This window comes from Colius striatus, chromosome 1 (assembly GCF_028858725.1).
Source record: "Colius striatus isolate bColStr4 chromosome 1, bColStr4.1.hap1, whole genome shotgun sequence".
Taxonomy (NCBI): Eukaryota; Metazoa; Chordata; class Aves; order Coliiformes; family Coliidae; genus Colius; species Colius striatus.
In genome coordinates, this window is record NC_084759.1 from 197,629,185 (window position 1) to 197,650,867 (window position 21,683).

Sequence of the window (21,683 nt, forward strand, 5' to 3'; positions counted from 1 at the left end):
GATTCATGCACAAAATATAAAGGCATTAAATTAATGTTTAACCACACCTGCTACAATAACCTCTGCCACATCAGGTACCTAAGTTCTCATTGTCATTCAGTTAGTGCCTGGACCTAGAGACATCTACCTCAAATTTTCACCAATGCAAAGACTCTGACCAGTGATTTGCTCACGAGCACTTCCAGACATGTTTGAGCTTGCTAATAAGCAGCAACAAATAGCTTTATTCCAAAACAGGAAAGGAAATGTTGAGTTTATGAGGAGCCAGAAAAAACTTGAGTTGGGAAATTTGATAAAAATGAAGCAGGTTTTGGAGGATGGAGTGCTAAAGAAAAGGATAGCTGCAACAAACCATTATACCATTATGGATACAGCTAAAGGATAAACCATATCTGAATCCACAGATTAGACCTCAAACAATCTAATCATAGTTACCAGATTTGGCTCTGAGCAAATATGACTGAAAAAAGGATTCATTAGTGAAGCTCATACTGAAAATACTGAGGAGTTGGATGCAGTTGCCTCCCCAGATGGAGAGATAAGAAGCAGTATCTATTATCTTAGAAGTTCTTTCTGTAAACAAATATTAGGCTGAAGGGGTTTTCCAATCAGCCTATAGGAGCTGGTTTACTTTACCTGAAGTAATTACAGTTTTAGTGTAATTTGCTGGCTGAGGGGCTTAAGTTTTCAGCAGACAGAGGAAAAAGAGTTTATTTTTCTCTGATCCAGCAATAACTTTTCATATCTCTAAAATATTCAACAGATTAGAGATAGGACCTGAGATCTCATCCATCCTGCACAAATGGTGATGAATATTTCCTGAAAAATTTATAGGAACAGAAATTTGGTCTCATTTTCAAAGGATTTAGGTGGCAATCACAAGTCAAGTAAGCATAGGAAAATATTTTAAATATGCTGCTTGCCAATAACTGTTGAAAATTTATATGTAGTTGGGTATAGCTGGATCACATATATGTTCAAAAATCCAGCCTATCTCTATCTGATCCATCTAAAGTTGAGGTATTGGATATATTTTTTGTGAAAAACCAGCAATAAATCTACCTTTCAGTTATGAATGGATGTAATTTCTATTAACTGACCAAGCATTAAGAATTAAATGTTTCATATCCTTGTGGATTTAAATTAGAAATTCCTGAGGCTCAAAGCAAGAAGCAGACAGCTATTGTCACTAGGTGGCACCCTTATGTTAGAAAATAACTTGACGAATTAAACGGCACAAGAAGGAAATAAATCGTTTCCAGTTCGTGTTAATCTGAGTGCAGGTTTCAGTGACACGTCTTCCTACTGCCTAATCAAACACGACTGATCTAGTCAAATAACATTTGCTGGCATTTACAAAAAAATCCAGCAGAACCAAGAATTTTGCTTGTCAGTCTCCCAGGCTGACAAGACAGAGATTTTGCTTCTCTTAAGAGATATATATACTAATTGACTAGCATCTTAAAAGTTTATAGTTTGGCAAATGAGGCTGGTTCAGAGACCTCTGTTGATTCCGAGCTGAGTATAGTTTTGCCTTAGGCTTCACCATATAGAGAATTGATAATACATGATCACCACCCCCAAAGGTGTTTGAGAGATGAGTTGATGTTGTACTTAGGGAAATGGTCTAGTAGTCGATAAAGCTAGGACAAAGGTTGGACTCGATGATCTTCAAGGTCTCTTCCAGCCAAAACTATTCTATAATTTTATGATTTAGTGCAAAACATTGAAAGCAAAATGAAACATAAGTGTAAATTGTAGCATCAGTAGAAGAGAAGTTTATTCAAAACTAATATTCTATGATTCTATAAGAACAACACAGCTTCTTAAACAGCAGAATTTTCCAGTGAAAGAATAGTGTTCCAAACAATCTTCGTAATTTTATTTAAGAATTTACATTAATCATAAATTCCTCTTTCAGAACTAGAAAAGTATCTCAGACTGGCTGGTTTGTGATTTTTTTAAAATTATGATGGTATGAAATAAAAAATGTGATGCTTTTATCCCTTCAGCACTGTACTGAATCCTGGAAAATGCATCACTGCAGAGTTAATGAATTGTCACGTATTGCAAGTGATCAGGATTAACATTTATATGTCCAGATGTTCAGAAGTTTGGTTATGCAGTCTATCCTATCTCTTGACACAGTTACAACATGTTAGTATAGGTAACTGTCCTACTGGTATGGCATTCTGCTGTACATTGAGGAATCTATTACTGATTTTAGCTGAGAGGTCCTGGGGGAGAAAGTGAAAGTTCCAGACTTGGACGGATATTATTCTACAAAAGATATTGTACAGACACAGAAATTAAATCTGATTTTCATCCTGAAGTTTTACTAAACTAAGCATAAAACAAGTATCAAGTGTTAGCAGACAGATCGTGTTGCCTAAGGAAAGTAAGAAGTCAATACTGATGGGTATGACTGGCCAAGATCTCAACACAAGAGCATTCAAAATAATTCTGAGATCTTTTGTACTTTTAAGAGGATTTTCTCTTTTTCTTTTCAATTCTCTTTTTTGCATTCTTAAAATGCATGTTCAAAGTTTAAACACTGATAGTCTTCTACAGGTGATGACTAATTCTAGATTTAGAGACAACTAAGGTTTGAAAATTCCTGGCAAGATTTCTACTCTTTTTTCATCCATTGAAAAGCTATTAATGTGTATCAACTCATTCCTGTTGTGGGGTTTTATACTGCTGCACGCCTATCTTCTAGTGAAAATCAGCTGAACAACTTCCCATACCTTTACCACTGCCCTGCTCTTCCAGTTTAACCTTAGCTTCACATGTATTGGATAAATACATTTTTAAAATTAAAATTTTCATAGAATCCTCCTTTTTCCTTACTTAAATGAACAAATATAAAATCTCATGGACCACAAAAATCAGTTTTATATCAAGTGATACATGTTTATTCTTTTAGCTAGCACTCTTTTCAAGCAAATACATCAAAGTTCAGTTGGCATTGCTTTTCCTTTTACTCAGAACAAAACATTAACTAAATCTAATACAACCTTCTTTTTTTCCTCTAAAATGAAGAATCTCTAACTGACAGTCCTTAAAGCATGTGGTTTATTTTAAAAAAGTATATATACGAGGGATTTCTATAAATAGGTTGCTTCCACCTAAGAAGGGGGTTTCCTTCATTTGTTATTTGTACATTTTGTGAACCTGCTTTGAATTAGAAGACAATGCAAACATAAACTATTATCCATCAATAGTCTTTTTGTGTAAAATTATACCACTTTGTAGAAAGTGGACTATCTCTGTTATGAATAAAGGAGTAGAACTTAAAGAGTAAAATATAAGCAGTCTCTTTCATGCATTTTTTTGTCTGACTTTGTTAGGCAGTTATTACACACCCAACAAGTAAAATCAGAATACAAATTTACATTTCTAGCAAGTGATACTTTTCACAGTGAGAAAACAACAACAAAAAAAAATTAAAAATCTATTGTTTAGCAGGGAGACTTCATCTGTGTATTTGTATTTTCTGTTACTCAAATATTCTATCTTATGTTTTGTTCATTGACTAGAGTAAAAGAAAAGAGACAAACACATGAAACTTTTAAAACTGTAAAACCAGAAAATGTTTTTGTTCATTTTATATTTATTATATATTTGTTATTGGAATGGATTTACTGGATAGAAAAACATATTCAAACATGGTTTGGGTTTTTCACCACTTGCTCGTGATATATTCCAGGTAACAAAACAAATATAAACTAATTTCTTATCTTTCAAGAGCTAGTGTGGTCTAAGTTAATCAGTGTGCAAGATCTGATATAAAAAATAGTTTGTACTATTGAAAGCAGATGGGAGAGTTCATTACAAATAAAAGTCCAAAAGTTTTATAAGCCAATTATCTAAACATATACATTCGATTCAGCTTGTCTGTCATCCAACATCTATTCTGTTTCCCAATGCTGACAATAAATTGCTAAAAGTTAATTGTTCATAAGCTGAGGAATTCATCACAAGTTACTTTACTACTGCGTCCGATAACCTGTAATAAAACTTAGAACAGCATAGATATTTAGTTTTAAAGCCAAGTCACGAACTATTGTTCTCTTGAAATGGGTATTTTAACTGATGTGTTGAAATATGTGAAGAGATAAAGAACAAGAGATTCTCTTTCTTCCTAAATTAATCTTGCTAAATCTGGTTCTAATTAGTGATTGTGTAAATGATCTTTCAAGTTCAATATTTTAAAGCTTTTAAACTTTTATCAGAGGTGTGTAATGTTTGCTGGTTAGTCTAATCTTCACTGGTAGTCAATAGTCATACTGTTGTAGGTTGATGTGTTTATATGAGTTACAGAGGTGTAGCAGGTTTTGAATTGTTTACTTAGAAAGAAGAGAATGCTAGGATGTGAAAGTCTTTGTGAATGGGTTTATATAAAACATTTTTCAGGATGTACACATTGGCTGAACTTACATGAGAGATTGGAGGCAACTTTGAGGTGTATCTTCCAAAAGAATGATGACTCTATAGCAGCAGAAGATTTTACTTTCTAAGAAACGAATTTGTGGCCACCATGAACTGGAATCAGGCCTCAGCTGAATGAAGGAGCATCCCTTCCCTCAGAACACACATTAGAGATGTTAGTCTAATTTTCAAATATCAATTAAAAGATTCTTTAATATTCACCATGTTTACATCTTTACCTTTTACCCTTTTCAAGTGGATATCTACAGCAAAAAAAGGATATGCAATCTGGAGTTTAAGGAGCACCATTAATTCTCTTTATTCTGTAAGCCATGTGTCTGGAGACTAGAAGTTAGTAGAATAGAACACATTGGACTATAATTTTCTTTAGGATATTTTTCTTGAGTCTTGGAAGTGTTTATGCCCATAGTAAAAAAACTATAGAAGTATAAATACAATAATAAACTCTTTGAATAGTTTTATTATGCTTTTAAAATATCATTCTATGATCACTTGAAATTATAAATTTCCCAATGGAGGCCTAGAAATATGGCCTTTAAATACACTTCTCGGCTCGTATTAGTTTAGATGAAGGGAAGAAAGTTTGTTTATCGGTATCCAATAAAAATATATTATTTTCTCCTGTTAATCTTGCCACATAGCAGAATTGTTAGCTTTGTAAAATTGATTTTATAGACCTTTGTCAGTGAATTTTTAAGAAAGATCAACATTTATGAGGGAAGGGCTTATTTGTCTCTTCCAGATAAAATTATGAGGATTCATAGGACCTCTCACAATCCAGGCAAACTAATGAAAAGGCCAGAAACACAAGGACTAACCATTAGTCTTGAAGTGCTCAGTGGGACAATCTGGCTTCCATTTAAGCAAATAAAATTCATATTAATCTCACAGTAGGAACATGATCAGGTTAATTTATTTACTTAGTTCGTTCTGTCTCAGGAAAGGTTGAGAAGGACTTCAAGATTAGACCATGAGCTTTCAAGCAAATATTTTTTGTCAGGCTGAGCTAAGACTGGAACCTGTTAGAAACTGTAGACACAGTTTAGGAATGAGGGTGGAAGAAAGAGTAACAGAGTGTGCTTCATGGATTTTGGAAGGTCAGTGAAAATATAGCAGTTTTTTTCTGATTCTTTCATGACTTCTTAACCCACTAATTCTTAAGAATTTTAGCTGCAGGGGACTTTCGGTGTTGTTTTTGTGGTTTTTTTTTTTTTTTTTTATATAGGAATAAGCAATCTTTTGATGAATTGCTACAGTTTGAAAGATCTGGCATTACTGGGGAAGATTCTTCTTCTAATTATTTTGTTAATGGAATAAATAAGCATAGCATGCAAAAATATATCTGTCAGTCATGAGCAATGCTTTCACACCACTAAGTGTGAGCTATAACATTGTAGCTTGTAATCAGAGATTTTAACTGTCTGATTTTAAACTGTCAGATTACATTTCACCGATGAAGTGAAATGTAAATACCAAAGGGCCTTAAAATACTCTAACATTTGTATGCCTACAAAGTTGAAGATTTATTTGATCTTCGGCCTCTTTTCCCTAGCTTTTTCTTTTAATTACTGTTCCTTTTGAATGCTCACCTTTATTTATGTTTTCCAAAACCAGAAATCACCGTGTTACTCCCTAAGTGCCTCTGGCTTTCACCCTTTACCTGCTACTCCAGTCTATTTTTAGTCACTGTATTGCCAAGACAGTGTTTTCTTGATCTCACGAAATGTTTTCAGGAAAACATTATGAAGGAAAAAAAGTGTGGTTTGCTATACTATAATTTCAAAAGTCACAGCCATGTAGTGATATACTTACCAGCAAAGCACAGAAGAGCATTGTCTCAACATAGCTTTCTGGCACTGCAGGACTTAGACTGAGCTCTATTTTTATAACTGTCAAGTATCAAATCAACTCTTCTATCAGAGAATCATCAGTTTTGGATAGTTTAGAAGACAGCATTGGAAAAAATCTATTTTAACTTCAAAAGCTGAAATTTATTTAAACAATAAATGCTTAATACAGACTCAAATTTTTAAACTCAAATTTTTACATCTTGATTACATCTCAGTAGATGAAAAATAGTATGTTTTGCATCAGTGGTGTAAAAACACAAAGCTAGACGTATTAACTTGCTTTGAAGCAAAGCTGGAAATTGCTGTTTCCAAAATCACACAACAACCTATTACCTCTTCAGGATGGCACATGTCATATAACATCTACTTACTTCAGTGAGACACCCTTGCTGGGGTTAATGCTGCTTGGGATGTAATATTAATGTGGACAGCATCATGAGGATTAAGTCTGACATGTGGAAGATTGCAATGGAAAACTGACAACACTTTGGTGTGCTGAAGAAAGAGACTCAGAACAGCAGATTGACGGGAGTATGAAACCTGTGACATAAAGATCATTACCAATTAAGATGGAGGTGAAGGAAGAACTGGGGTCAAAAGGGCACCTGCCTCGTCCTCTCTCAAATTTGTGTGATTCCAGTTGAAACAGATGATCCTTTAAAAAAAAAAAAAAAAAAAAAAAGAAAAGCACAGAAAACAAGGTAAACTCTCCAGGCAGAGAAAAAAACATCCTTGGTGACAAGTTTTAACTTTGTTATCCCTTAGTAATGAATTGACTTCATTAAGGAGAAGACACAATAACAGTTGCTTGCTGATGTATCAATAAAAATTCTCTGTTTTTCTACAAACCAACTTTGTGTGTGCACTGACGAAAAACATTCAGTAAAATGTGCACCAAAGTCTCATTTATTTCATTTCTGTGGGAATAAGGCGTGAAGATTCCTTTATCTTTTCTCCAATTTATCTAAACATTACATAGATATATACCCATGGAATATGTTTTCCCCATTTAAACATTTCTTTTTTTCCAGTAGTTGTTAAACATGTCATGCTGTGTTATCATTTCTCGGTAGCCTTGAGATGTTTGTATATCTTCTTCATAAAAGTATGTTTAGGAATGAATCTCCAATTATGGGTTTTAGAGCAGACGTTATTTCTGCAGTGGATTTAACAGAATATCAGTATAAAAAGAATATTGGCAGTTTAATTTGTCTGTATAAGGTTTTAAAAGCTGAGAAAGAACTTAGAATTTGAGTTTTTATTTGCAGTGTTATATGTGTCCCGGCTTTCACAAAAAAAGCTTATTAATGTCTAATTAAAATATCAAGCGAGAGCACAATATTTTTAAAATTCATGTATTAAAAAAAGCATACCAAAAAACATGGGGGAAAGCTTCATAAAAAACATACCAGCCAGCCATCAAGTGTGTCACTGGTAAACATTTTGATAGTCAAACAGCTACAGGTCTGTGTAACAGTTTTATTCAAGTCTATTGAAATGCAGATAACATCAACACATTGGATAAATACAATCTACCTTTTCAGTAAACTAATCTCAGGTTCACAGTGCTAAAATACTAAGACAAATGTTTTGTGAGGCATAAAATTACATGAGACAGGACTTCAAAAGCCCAGGATTTTCAGAAGGATCTTCTTGGATCTTTCCCTTACAGCAAACATTCTCAGAGAAGTCCAAGAGGCTTTTTAACCATAAAAATCAGATTTTATCAGACTTGACTTGTGAAATAACTCTGTATTTGGACAAAAAACCCTCTATATACTTAGACTGGACAAAATAGTATCCTGGTAGTTTTTATTTAAGTATATATAGTCCTTTTAGTCCTTATGACATTATAGCAAGTTGTTTTTAATTTGGTTAGTTACATAGGACATTGTACCAAGTTCTTTTTCTCTTTGGCTGGTTACATTCATGTAATTTTGGGAGGCTGTAGCATATGTAACAAGTTTTGGTTTTGAGAGATACAGAAACCTAAACATAGATCTGCTCTCTGCAATGCTGTTTTCCTCACTGTTTTTCAGATCCCTCATCTTTGTCCATTCATCCCACCCTAAAGCCTACAAATCTCCCTCTTCCCAAGCAAGTCTAATTGTTCTCAAAGTAAAACTAATGCTCTCTTCAGGTGGCTTCACTCTTGTCAGTTATGGTCTCCTGAAAAATACACAAAAAGACAAGGTGCAAAAAAGCAGAAGCAATACTGACCACTGCACAAGATGGAAAAATGCAAAAGTAATAGCAATTTTTAAATTAATTTTAAAGGATAGAATGAAAAAATATATAAGGAAATTGGGACTGTTTTAGAGCTAGTAGTTACCACTCGTTGAATAATTGAATATTTCTATGGGTTTCATTTACAACAGTTAACCTTGAAATTTTCATAAATCCCTCCCTTTCAAGGCGTGATTACACCTTAATCTGCAGATCAGTCAAGTTGATGTACCTATCTTATATTTCCATCCATTTAAATAACACATATTATTTTGCTGAAACTTCTGGTCAAAAAGTAAGATTCTGATTAGTAGAGAGTTTCTATAAAAATGGAATGTTACTCAGACTGCAGTTACAGAAAAATAAGACAGCTGTTTCATGTCTACTTGAAGTGAAACAGCCATCCCCCCCAAAAATAGCAAGCAAAATACATACAAAGTTTAAGTAATGGTCCTAAAACCCATGAGGTAACCAGGCATTGAGAATCTCACCTCTCTGGAACTTTCTGTGTTGGCCTAAACTTGTCATGTTAGTGCCTGATGTTAAAGCTGATGCAGCAGAAAATAATCATCCAGGATAGAGATTGGTGGTACAGGAGTATTACTTTCTGCTGTATCAGCTTCAGTTGCACATCAGTAGTAACTAGTCCTCCTCTGCTGTTGGGTAGATGTCAAACAATGAAGAAATATTTCTCTGTGTGTTGAAGTCTCAGGCCTGTTGCATACCTTTCAAACATCACATACTAAGTATTTTTCAAAACTAAATACTATAACATTTTGAGTCAACAGTGAGCTCAGGAAGGGAAAGAAAAACCTTCTGAAACCATGCAAAGGGACTAGAGAGCCATAATTATCATGAGATATAATGTAAAGGAAACATTTCTAAAAACAATCTCACTGCCTCTAATCAGATATTAAAAACGAAGCTACTCATGAAAAGATTCCTGTTCTGAGATCTCAACTGTTTGTCAATGAATCAGTTAAAGAAAAAATCTCCCATTTTTACAGAGAAAGATGTAGAAGTAAATGGACAGATAAACAGTTACAGATTAATAGAATTTTTTAGTCTTAATGCTTTCTGTTAATTTTTCCCCACAGTATGATAAAAATGGACGTGTCTCTGAAAAGGAAAAAGCAACAAATTTAAAACTGATCACAGAAAAAATACTCAGGTAAAGTGATCAAATGTGGAAATAAAATTATTTTGAAAGAATACTTGAGGAAGTTGTATTACCCATACTTCATGGTTTATAGTGTGTGGCTCATGTTTCATCCTACCTAGGGAACAGAGAGCAAATTTTTGTGCTATAGAGAAGACATGATCCCTCCAGTGCATCATAAGCCCCACTTTATATTCAGTTCTTCCTCTGGTAAAATACCACTGATACTTAGACCAGGATAACTTGACTGGTATGAGAGTCTTCCAGGTGATGTGGAAGGATCTAATGTAGTTACTCATGTAGTTAACCATTCCCCTGAGAATCAAAATGAAATGGTAAACCCATCTCTTTTAATGCTTGTGACACAAATGTGTTTTTAAAAGCTAGCTATATGACCATGGAATGAAAATGTTAAGCGTCATGTATAGTATCTTTTAATTATCTACATTTTAACAGCTGGAATTTATGAGTAAGAGTTGTACTTTAAAGATATTAGCTAACACTGAAGTTAGAAAAAAGAAGAAAGGATTTCAGTGCAACATGGAGAAGTTTTTATAAATGGATCTCATGAGTTTTGATATAAAACAGGATGTGTATCTCATAAATGCTTGCATATGTATGTAACTGTCTAAAAAGTCACTGGAAATGTAAGCAATGGCTCCTCCAAGAGAGATTTTCCACCCTCACCTTTTAGGAGAGCATACCAAATATTCCATGGTTGCAATAAGTTATTCCCATTGCTGGGACAAGTAACTGAAGAGCTGGTGTTAGATGTGTCAATTTCTATGGCATGCCAGTTTAAATTAAATAAGCGTTACACATTAATAATCAGCTTTGAAGTCTAATACCATCATTCTAACCCTCCTTGCTGTTTGTGACATTGGAATCTCTTGAGAAACATCAGAAGAAAACTGACAGTTTCCTCACAGATTATCCAACATGGTAATTCGTCGTTACAACTTATTTTACGGGCATATTTCAGTGGTAAAACTTGTGTGAAACACATATGGAGGGTTGGAGATGGAATTGCAAATTTCTGCATGTAGTTTGGGGAAAGAAATGAGGCTCTGGGTTTGATTTATGATGCCTATGACTAAGGAAGTGTTATAAATTAAAATAATAATGTTGTTTAAAAATCAACAGAAAACATTTCCAAGAGCATCAAGCATTTTGCTGTTAACTGGATGTGAATAGATACTGTTAGACAATGAAGAATAATGTTGGCTATAAATAATAAAGAAAAGGTCAATTGCAGCCATTAAAATTTAAAGACTGCATTTAACTTTTGTTTCAGAAAATGGCTTTCTCTAATACTGTTTTACTCTGGTTCAAGACAGCATTTATGTATGTGATTAATTTAAAACATATGTTTACTTCCACTCTTATTCCCCAAAGTACCTAAGCCTATTCTCAACATGAATACAATGACTGTATCTTTTTAATAAACTTTAAAAAAGGACTTACAAACGTAGAGGCTTTGGTTGGGTTTTCCTATGCTATTACTTTTATGTAAAAAAGTAATTTTTGTTTTCTATAAGGAGATATTTTCTTTTCACTTTAATTTTTTCTTATTTTCTGGATAGCAAAAAATAAGACATAGCATACTAACTTTTTTTAAAAGGAACTTTAAACCATTTCAGAACCTTTAATTATACACTTCACTGTGTATGCATATGCTTCAGCAGTATAACGAAGGTCTCCAGGAGACTTGTGCCTTTTTATGGTTGGCATTTTTTCAGGTTGTTTTCTAGGGAGTTTGGATTGTGGGGTTTTTTATTTATTTAAGAAGTCCAGATTACTTATATTCTCTAATAGTAAATCATGTTTAGAGTATTATGGGGAGAGACTGTGCAGATTTTTCTGAATATAGTTTGTAACATTGGCTATACAATTCACTATTACTGTGACTCACTGGACAGAATCCATTCTTAACATTAATGATCTCATAGTTACTCAACCTTAAAGTAAGAATTGTATTACATGCAAGAGTTGTTCGTTGAATTTTATTTACTGAGGATCATATATTTGAGACTTTTTTTTAAAGACAACTATGAATAGAAGGTTCACATGCCAAGTGCATTGAGTGGGAAAGCGTAAAATATAAATGCATTACTTGTGTGAAACTATGAAAAAAGATTTTTTAAAACCTTATTAAAGCTATGAGGTGCTGGTGTCATATGATACACTCTTTTTTTTTTTCTTTTTCTTTTTTTTTTTTTTTTTAAGCAATACCTGAAGCATCAAAAAAGAGAATGTAAACACCAAAGATCCACCTTATTTGATCACACTGGCCTGTTGCAGGAAGAGGACTGTTGGAAAGGGCTGGGGTACACTGGGAGACACTGACTTCTCAAGGAGAGGACAACCCAATGGACTGAGAGACCTGATAAAGATGGCTTTCAGCAAGGGTCATCAGAGTTGGAGACTAAAGCCCAGGGGAAGAGGGAGAGGTGAAAATGGGGAGAGCATGGGAAGAAGAGGGCTGATTAGTGGATGTTCACATCCGTACTCTAAAGACAGCGTGTTTGGAAGCTTTCCTTAAACTTCTGTACTAAAGCTGTGAGGATAACTTTCACTTGCAGGTTTACAACCTCTCACAGAGCATTTTCACCAAAAGCTGTTGCAATTTTACCTTGTTCTTTATGAGAATGAAAATGAGAACCTGGTTCCAAAATAGGAGACAAAGTAACACATGAGAAAAGCTGTGATTTAAAAACTTCACAGAGGAAAGTACACAGTAGGACACAGTTACAGCTTTATTGATAGGCTTTAGTGACATGGAAATAAATGTAACTTATGAAATCTCAGTAACAGTAACATTCTGTAAAAATTAAAATTTAAAAATATTTAACACAGTAGGTATGCTATTTCTAAACAGAGAAAACATTTGTTGCCCATATGTACTTTCCCATTTAGTCAAATCATTTTTATGTCTGGTTTAATCTTAATATTTTACCTTTAAAGTCTGGCAATTTCCACATTGATATGTACACCATGCACAGAGCCTAACATTAGGAATGAAATATCTTATTTCAAAATGGTTGAAATATAAGATTTTTAGAGTAAAACTGGATTTTTTTCTCATGTGAGAAATTGAATACTTGAAGGAATCCAGGGAACTTTTGTGACAGCAATAGTAAGTGAAGTACAATGTAAAGAATAAGCCTCATCTCATTTCCATTCTCTTTTGCACTATAAAGTTTTTAGTATGAGTTCACATGAAACTCTTTTTCAAATACTCTATTATTATAAACATTTTTTTTCATTTCTTTTTTCTTGAATATTCATCCTCATATATTTATTTTGACATAGAAAGACACACTGAATACATTATGCAGAGGTTTCTTTTAGGAAGATGAACTTTGACTTCCCCATTAAAAAAAATCTGAAAAATCACAGAACATGTCTGTAAATCAGTAGAAAATGTAATTCAAATATAAATCTCCAAAAAGAACTCTCAACTCCATGACCTGTATTAATCTGTACACTTGTCTCAGCAAGAAGGCATGTGGTAAAAGATATATACAGTAAAATATTTTGTCTTTGCATAAAACAACAGATGAAGCCTGAAAAGACATCTCATATCATATAGCATTATATATTTTAGTGTACTAAACTTTGGATGTTAAGGCAAATGTGTATTAGCAGTATCTAATTATCCGTAGTCCCAAATGCTATAGATATAAATTGATATAAATACAACTAGATTATTCAATAAATCAAAAATCTAAAACTAATAAAAAATATCAATAACATGAGGTTTTTATAAAGGAACCTGTGCTGCAAACATTTATAATAATAATAATGATAACTTCCTATTGCAACGTACTGGCCAATTATATGAATTTTGACAAGGCTGAGTGTTTGGTACTGCAGCTGGGGCCACAGCAACCTCATACCGTGCTACAGGCTTGGGGCATGTGTGGCTGGAAAACTGAAAAACAACCAGGGCTGCTAATTGACAGCTGCTTGAACATGATCCAGCAGTGTGCCCAGGTGGCCAAGAAGGCCAATGACATCCTGGCTTGTATGAGGAACAGTGTGACCAGCAGGACCAAGGAAGTGATTGTCCCCCTGTACTTGGTGCTAGTGAGACTGCATCTGAAGTATTGTGTTCAATTTTGGGCCTCTCACTACAAGAAAAGACTCTGAGGTTCTGGAGTATGTCCAGAGATGATCAATGAAGTTGGTGAAGGGTCTGGAGCACAAGTCTGATAAGGAACAGCTGAAGGAGCTGGGGGTGTTTAGTCTGGAAAAGAGGAGGCTGAGGGGAGACATGATCACTCTCTACAACTACCTGACAGGAGGTTGTAGTGAGGTGGGGATTGGTCTCTTCTCCCAAATAACAAGTGATAAGACAAGAACTTTTTCACCAAGAGGGTGATTAAGCATTAGCACAGGCTGCCCAGGGAGGTACTGGAGTCACCATCCCTGGAGATATTTAAAAGCTGTGTAGCTGAGGTGCTGAGGGACACAGTATTAGTGGTGGGCTTGGTAGTGTGAGGTTAGTGGTTGGACTCAATTACCTTAATTATCTTTTCAACCAAAATGATTCTATGATTGGAGTCAGCATAACACAGACATGCAAATATTTGGGTAACACAAGGATGGTCCAAAAGTGAATTAACTAGTGTTAATAATCTTCTTTTAAGAATCCGAACACTAATTTTCAAAAGGATCTAAGCACTGGCAAAAAATTGCTTGGCTTGTTGTCAGAGAATTACTAACTTTTGAAATTACACCTTCCATGTTCATTCAACTTTGTTTTCCAATCCAAATTGGGGATACAATATTAGGAACAGAGTCCTCAAAGACCTGGCTGAGATAATCAGATCTCTGCTATTTGATGTAATTAAGATTATTTGAGAAGTAGTATGTCTTCTGAGGATCTGTTTTCAATCCTCTTTACTATCCAGTGACAAGCTGAAAAGAGCAATCGTCCTGTGGGATAAGAGTGCATAAAATAGTACACACATCAAATCCTCCCTGAAAATTCAAATGTATTTTTCAACACTATGCATTTTATTCCACAGTTAAATGATTAAGATACATTGGGCTCCAATCTGAAAACATGTTTAAAATCTGGAGCTATGTCAGACTGCTGTCTGAGTTAGCAATTTGTGAATTGTGTGAATACCAGGCCTAAAGTGACAGAAATAATACATTTCTCTGATTTAATGCATGTGAAATACTCTGGCAATGGTGAAAAAAAAACCCACAAAAAACAAACCAGCCATCCTGTATATTGAAATCATAGGCATTTATCCTTTCAAGTTCAGAAAGTTTAAGCAGAAGTACCTGAATTGGTTTGAATTTTAGGAGATGTGTCTTTGCATGACCTTAAGCTGCACACGGAATTAGAGCAGGATAAACTCATAGAATAAGACCATTAGAAAACTAAGTTATGATTATATTGCACTAGTGTGACAGTTAGTATATATGATAGTTCCAAAGGTTACATAAAGGATGTCTGGAATTTAAATGTCTGAATAGATGTATATGGAGATACAGCCTTATGGCCAAGTGAAAGAGTCAAAAGGTCAGGAGCTTACACAGTAGATTTTAACAAAATTGTGTCCAAGGCAGTATAAATTGTAAAGGAAACAGAGTTTATATTGGAAATACATCAGAATGGCCTAAAAGGTGGAGGTTCAGATCCTCATTCAGCCTACTTTCATATATTAGACTGAAGTGCCTCATTTAGGATCTTGGATGTCCTGGGTGACTTTTTACAACTGGTAGTGACATGCATCTCCAGAAATATCTTCATTGACCTTGTCACTCAACTGTGTAAACTGGGATAACTATGTGCTCCAGAGAAGAACTTTGGGTCAAGTGCAAAATGCTAAAAAGAGATTTCCCATTATAATATTCTGCCAAGAACTCAGCACTTGAGTCTATGAAAAGAATCTCAAAGGTAGGGAAATGACCTTGACTATATACACACTTCTAGCGTCTGCACTTCCAGAACACATGAAAATACTGCAGTGAGTTCACAGGAAGGACAGGAATATGATTGAGGGATCCTTGTGATAAGAATTTTAAGGAGCTATATTTATTTATCTTATCAAAAAAAGTGAAGAGGTAGCTTTGTGCATATGGAAAAGATGCGGAAAAGCTAGCAAGAGAATTTTCAACTTTGCTATCAAAGGCATATCGGGATTAAATAACAGAAGTTGAAGTAAGAGAAATTTAATCTTCTTTAAGGGGCTATTTCCTAAGATTGAAACTAATTAAATATTGGTCCAGCTTACCAGAGAAATAGTGATGTTACCAGCAGTGTGCCCAGGTGACCAAGAAGGCTAATGGTATCCTGGTTTGTATCAGCCACAGAGCACCAGAAGAACCAGGACAGGGATTGTCCCCTTGTACTCCATACTGGTGAAGCTGGTTCAGTTTTGGGCCCTTAACTAGAAGGAAGGCGAATTTGGTGCTAGAGTGTGTACAGAGGCAGGCAACAAAGCTGATTTACTGTCTAGAAAACAAGTCAGATGAGGAGTAGCTGGAGGAGACATGATCACTCTCTGTAACTACCTGACAGGACGTGTAGTAAGGTGGGTATCAGTCTCTTCTCCCAAGATACGAGAGACAAGGACAAGTGGAAATGGCCACAAGTAGCACCAGGGAAGGTTTAGATTGGAAAATTAGGGAAACTTCATTAATCAAAGGGGTTGTTAAACAGTGGTACAGACTGCCCAGGGAGGTGGTGGAGTTACCATCCCTGGAAGTACTTAAAACATGAATAGATGTGGTGCTTAGAGACATGCTTTAGTGGTGGCCATGATAGTGCTGAGTTCATAGTTAGACTTGATGATCTTAAAGGTCTTCTCCAACTAAAATGATTCTGTGATTATTTAATACTGTACCTGACAGAAATTAGCCAAGCAGTGTGCGAATATTCTGATTTCTTTTGGCCTTTGTTTCCATTTATGCAATACTCTTACTTTCCTAGCACAGCCTGGGTAGGACAGAATTACTCTCTTTCCATTATCTTTATTGAACTCCCCATATACAACTGTTCATTAGAGTAACTATTATATAGCCAGAATTCGTGAACTTTAATGTCTTACATAGCCATATGCATAGGTTTGGAAGGAACTGTTTTACCCTGTTTCACAAGAGGATATTTGTCTCATTTTTGGAAGATCCAGAACTTAGCCAGTTGCAGAGGTTGTGTTGTTATTTGAGTTGATGTAGAAAATCTATTTTGTGTGTTGCTTGACTAGTACTTTCCAATTTACTTAGGAGTATATAAATAAGCCATAAATTCAGTAATAAAAATTTCTTCAAGTTAGGTTTTATGTAGGTCTTCGGCTTTTAATTTTTTTCCCCATTTTGCAGCACAGCACCTTTGTTGTATGCTGTTAGCACAGAGGTAATCTTCACCTAATAATTTCCCATCTATTATGAGTTTAGATACAATTTCAATTTTAACATCCAAATCAAAAAATGTTTCAACCTAACTGAAATACATATTTTTTAATGTTTGGTTCAATTTGACAGGCTGTGATGTGGGCACTCAGACTAGATGATGTAACAAAACCCTCTGGTAAAAAAAAAATCTATATTGTGTTGATTTCTTGGTAGCATTTCATATCTACAAGTGCTTGATATTGATTGAAACACCACCCAGACTAATGACTAGCCTCACACAAACTACAGATGCAGAAAACTGTAATAAATAATCCATCTCTTAGTATTTAGAATTACAGATTCAACTGCATAAATAGAGTGAGCTGAAAAATCTGCTAAGATTTAGGGAATAGTATTCTATCTGATAGCTTTTTATCTGTGCAGAGAGACACTGTCTCTGAGCAAATATTTTCAGGGCAAGAATTTCTCACACATTCTGTCTAATGAACGATTGACCAACACCCATTTCTTTTTGGTCAGATGTTCCTACTCCTTAATTCTCTGCAAACTGAGATCAGAGATGAGGTAATAGGAAAATGGATGAAGAGGGAGTAACTGGACAGATCACTGTTTTTATTATAAAAATATATCAGAAACAATATCTTAAAAAATAGATATAAATATGTATACAATTTTGTTTCTTAATAAAGCTGAAACAATGATGACATTAAAAAATATTGGTCAAGAACATCATTGCATCACGTACAAATTAAACTGAGATAGTACAGGAACATTCTCTCTTATCTTCCATGTCAATTCAATTTGTTAGAGCAAGAGCTGAGGAGCTCATGTTGCCTGCATTTGTTGACTGTAGTGAGACAAATGGAAAGCTTATTGATTGTGTTTTTAATGACAGAATATGTAGAAAAAGTGCCTCTCCCCATATTAAAAAAAAAAAAATAAGGAAAACATAGATTAGAAAGAAGAAATTACAACTGTGCTGAACTGTTCCTCAAGTAAACAAATGCATTTGATACTTCATTAAAGACAATTCCTTTCTAATGGGCTTTAAAGACTTAGAATTTAGAGCTGTTTTGCCCTAATAAGCAGAATCTTATCTAGCTAATTGAAAAGGATATAGCATAATAAGGAATACATCAGATTAGGAAAACATAGGGGAGGCTCCCAGAAACCATCAATGAATTTTCTGGAAAGTATGACTTAGTCCATCACTTTTCTGAGTAGAAGAAATACAACTGTATGCAGTTTATTGAGTTAAATGAGACATTGAAAATAGTACTCTGCCAGTCCAATGTGTGTATTAAAAATTTACAGCATATTCTAGAAGAAAAATTCATCATGATGGTTCTTTCCCTCAACTTTCCTTCCCTCAACAGCTTTTATCATGCAGACATGACCTCCTCTCCAATATTTAACTCTATATCATGAACGTAATATTTAACTCTATATTGTGAACATATAGTTTGCAAGAACTTAGGATATTATTTCTGCACAGCCTTTTCTTTTGGAATTTCCACTCATTTTGCATGTCCTGTGGTGGAAGTGTAATCTCTTTATCCATGTTTGGTGAAACTTCCATCTGCACTTGTTAAAAGTGTTTTGTGAGTTATTTAATGAGGCAGGCTTTTTAGGCAGTCCTATTTTTCCCAATTTGCAATTTATTTCTGAATGTCATAAAAACATTGGGTAATTTGCTGAAATGTTTAAACTTAGGAAAGTAACAGTCATTAGAGTAAAAGCAATATGAAAGAGGGAAAAAGACAAAAAGCTATATGTAGCTGTCAGTGACTACATTCGTACATTTTTAGATCTGGCAACAGTCATACTAAAGTGAACAGCCTGGAATTCCAAAGTAATATAAATGAAACCAATACTCCAGTAGAATAACTGCAGTATATGTAAACTTTAAAATGAATATGTAGTATGCAATAGAATTTAAAAATAATTTTATTTAGAGAAACATATTTGATTATACTCTGGTTGCAGAACATAATTTTGAGGTACAATTCAATAAATGCAATATTTATTGCTCATTTTTTATGCAATCAACATATTCAAATTGAATTCTTTATATTAAGACAAAATACATAGTATCATTAAATTTCCATAAACCATGAAAAAAGATGGAAGAGGTATTTAAATTTATCTAAGGTATTACCTTATAATTTAATCGGGAAAGATTTCAAACCACATTTCAATTACTACATAGTGAGTTAAATTAATATTTTCTACCAGAAAGTGGTTAGGGAAATGGTCATTTTTACTGCAGTTTTTGAATAATCTAGAGATGTTGCTTTTCTGAAAAAAGGCAATCAAATTTTGCCTCTTTTGGGGGACAAAAATGTCCTTTTGGCTTCACTATTTGTTGTTAAGTGATTAGTATTCTTCAAGACACAGCTCAAACTCAGTTTCGGTAAAAAGGTATGAATTTGCAGTTACATAAGCTTGTAGGCAGTCAGACTTGAGGCAGTCAGTTCCTTTTCATAAACTGGAATCCAGTTCATAAACTGGATTGAACTTCATAAAAGCACGGTAAATATTATATCAAGATGCCATACAATATGATTATGATCATGGTTTTGTGATATTCTCAACATTTGAAGGAAAAACAGTAGTGTTTCATTTTCTTACCGAACATTTATTAAAAAATGCAGGTAAATTTTTGTCACAGGCCAACAATGAAATCAATTTTCTTGCAATATGGGACTAATAGGACAAACAAAAAGAGTGTCAAGTGTTTTATTTCAAAAAATTGTTTCCCTTGGGCTACTCAGTAAATTGCAACAGAGTAGATTGTAGAAAATATAATCCTCATAGTCTATAATTTTCTAAAATGCTTATATCTCTATTTGTGTTAATGTAAGTTAAGAAGCCTGCAGTTTTTACTGAGAGGATTGCCTCTTCCCTTCACCATCAACTCAGGAAGCACTGTTGAAATTTATGGTTACGGTCTTTGATTACAGAGCATTTTCTCTATGTTGATGCTGTTGATTTATAGTTCTGTATGGAAGAGTGAATACAGTTTGATATGCTGTGGTAGCTAGATATCTAGAGGCATAGAAGTCTGCTATAAGAGCTCCCTTTTTACCTCTCACCCTTTTTATCTCAATACATCTGAAAAGTGTCACTGTTCAAATGTCTATCAACCTGAAATACACCCTGATCTGCTTAAAGAGTTTCTGTTCAAAAGCAATTTAGTTTGCAAATCAAAGATTTTACTTACATTGAACTTCAATCTATTTAATTTGTCAACAAAAAGAAAACTATTCTTTCATCCAGCTGTGTATTATGAGCTGCAATTAACTGCATATAACTGCATATTATAAACAAGTATTTACTTTTTGAATTAAAAGTATGAATTTTATTATTTTTTTTATAAAAATGTTTGGTAGAATAGTATAATTTTATTTTTAAGACTATTTAATTTGTTACTCTGCTTTCCGTGACAGTCAGACAGTGAGGAAAAGGGCAGAGAGATGAGGTTGTGGAAGAAATGGAGGACACTAATCAGAAGTCATGAGATTGAGACACTCTGACCAAGGGGAGAAATCAATTTTCTGATTAAAGATCTGGTCCCTTCACTTCCTGTAGGTACACAATGTCAATCAGTCAAAGAAAGTAGGATTACAGTTTACCCACTCAGTCACATACCATATGTTATTTTTAACCTACCGTACACATGGCTCCTGACTTTTTTAATCCTGATGGTCAGCTTTTGAGATAATAGAAACTAATATAAGAAATGTATTAATATGACTGCTTATTGATGTAGCAAATGTTGCTCTACACAAATAGAAAAATTATAATTTTACCATGAGTTCACTGTGGGTAAAATTTTGGAATGACAGTTGACAAGGAAGAATAATAAGCAAACAAAAGAAGGAAAGGAAAGACAGTGATACCTAAGAGGATCATTATGGGCCACACATTCTTATATATCAGTCTTATTTCTTATTTTTGTTTGTTTGTTTCCTATTATTCTGTTGTTTATGCTTTCTTAAATAGTGTTCCTAAATATGCAGATATTACTTCCTTCAGACTGTACCAGGAAGTCTGACAGGAGGTTCATGACAGTAGGAAAGAAGACATGCAAAGTTGCCTTATTTTAATATTATTTATTATTTAATTCCTTTTACATGACTACACTTTAAAAAAAATAAATCTTCAATTCAATTTATTTGAGCCAAGTGTTTATTTTAAGTCAGCTCCAGTCCTTGTCCTGTTTTCCTGTTCTGATCAATAGACGAAATAATACTTCAGGTGTGGAACAAGTCTGAATTGTAACTGCTTTAACTCATTTGGTACAAAACAGTCAGTTAACTGTGGAGAACAACAATTAAAGTGGTCTAAGAGAGAATAAAACTGTTTTTGGTTTGGAGAGATTAAGCTGAAATTTGTGAGAAAAATATTAGGGAAAACATTATTTCCAAACAGATAAATTGAGAAATTCTGAGGTGGAATAATTGAGAAAAAAATAAAATAGAATTCAAAATTTAGCTTAAAATTTCTAGGCTATAGGGGAAGTTTTTTTATTTGTCTAGATTCACCTGTATAAAATATTAAACACAATGCTTTCATGTTTTCCTTTAACTCTCTATATATATGCACATAAATATCAGCTG

At 34.1% G+C, this 21,683-nt stretch overlaps 1 protein-coding gene across 1 annotated transcript in view; it reads right to left on the reverse strand.

The window, feature by feature from the left end:
- Positions 1-21,683, reverse strand: part of SEMA3E (semaphorin 3E) — a 145,154-nt gene that overhangs the window by 32,739 nt on the left and 90,732 nt on the right. Inside the window, exon 5 of the mRNA XM_062019731.1 lies at positions 6,864-6,957. Within this exon, the coding sequence (XP_061875715.1) occupies positions 6,864-6,957 (94 nt within the window). The remainder of the gene's footprint in view (positions 1-6,863; positions 6,958-21,683) is intronic.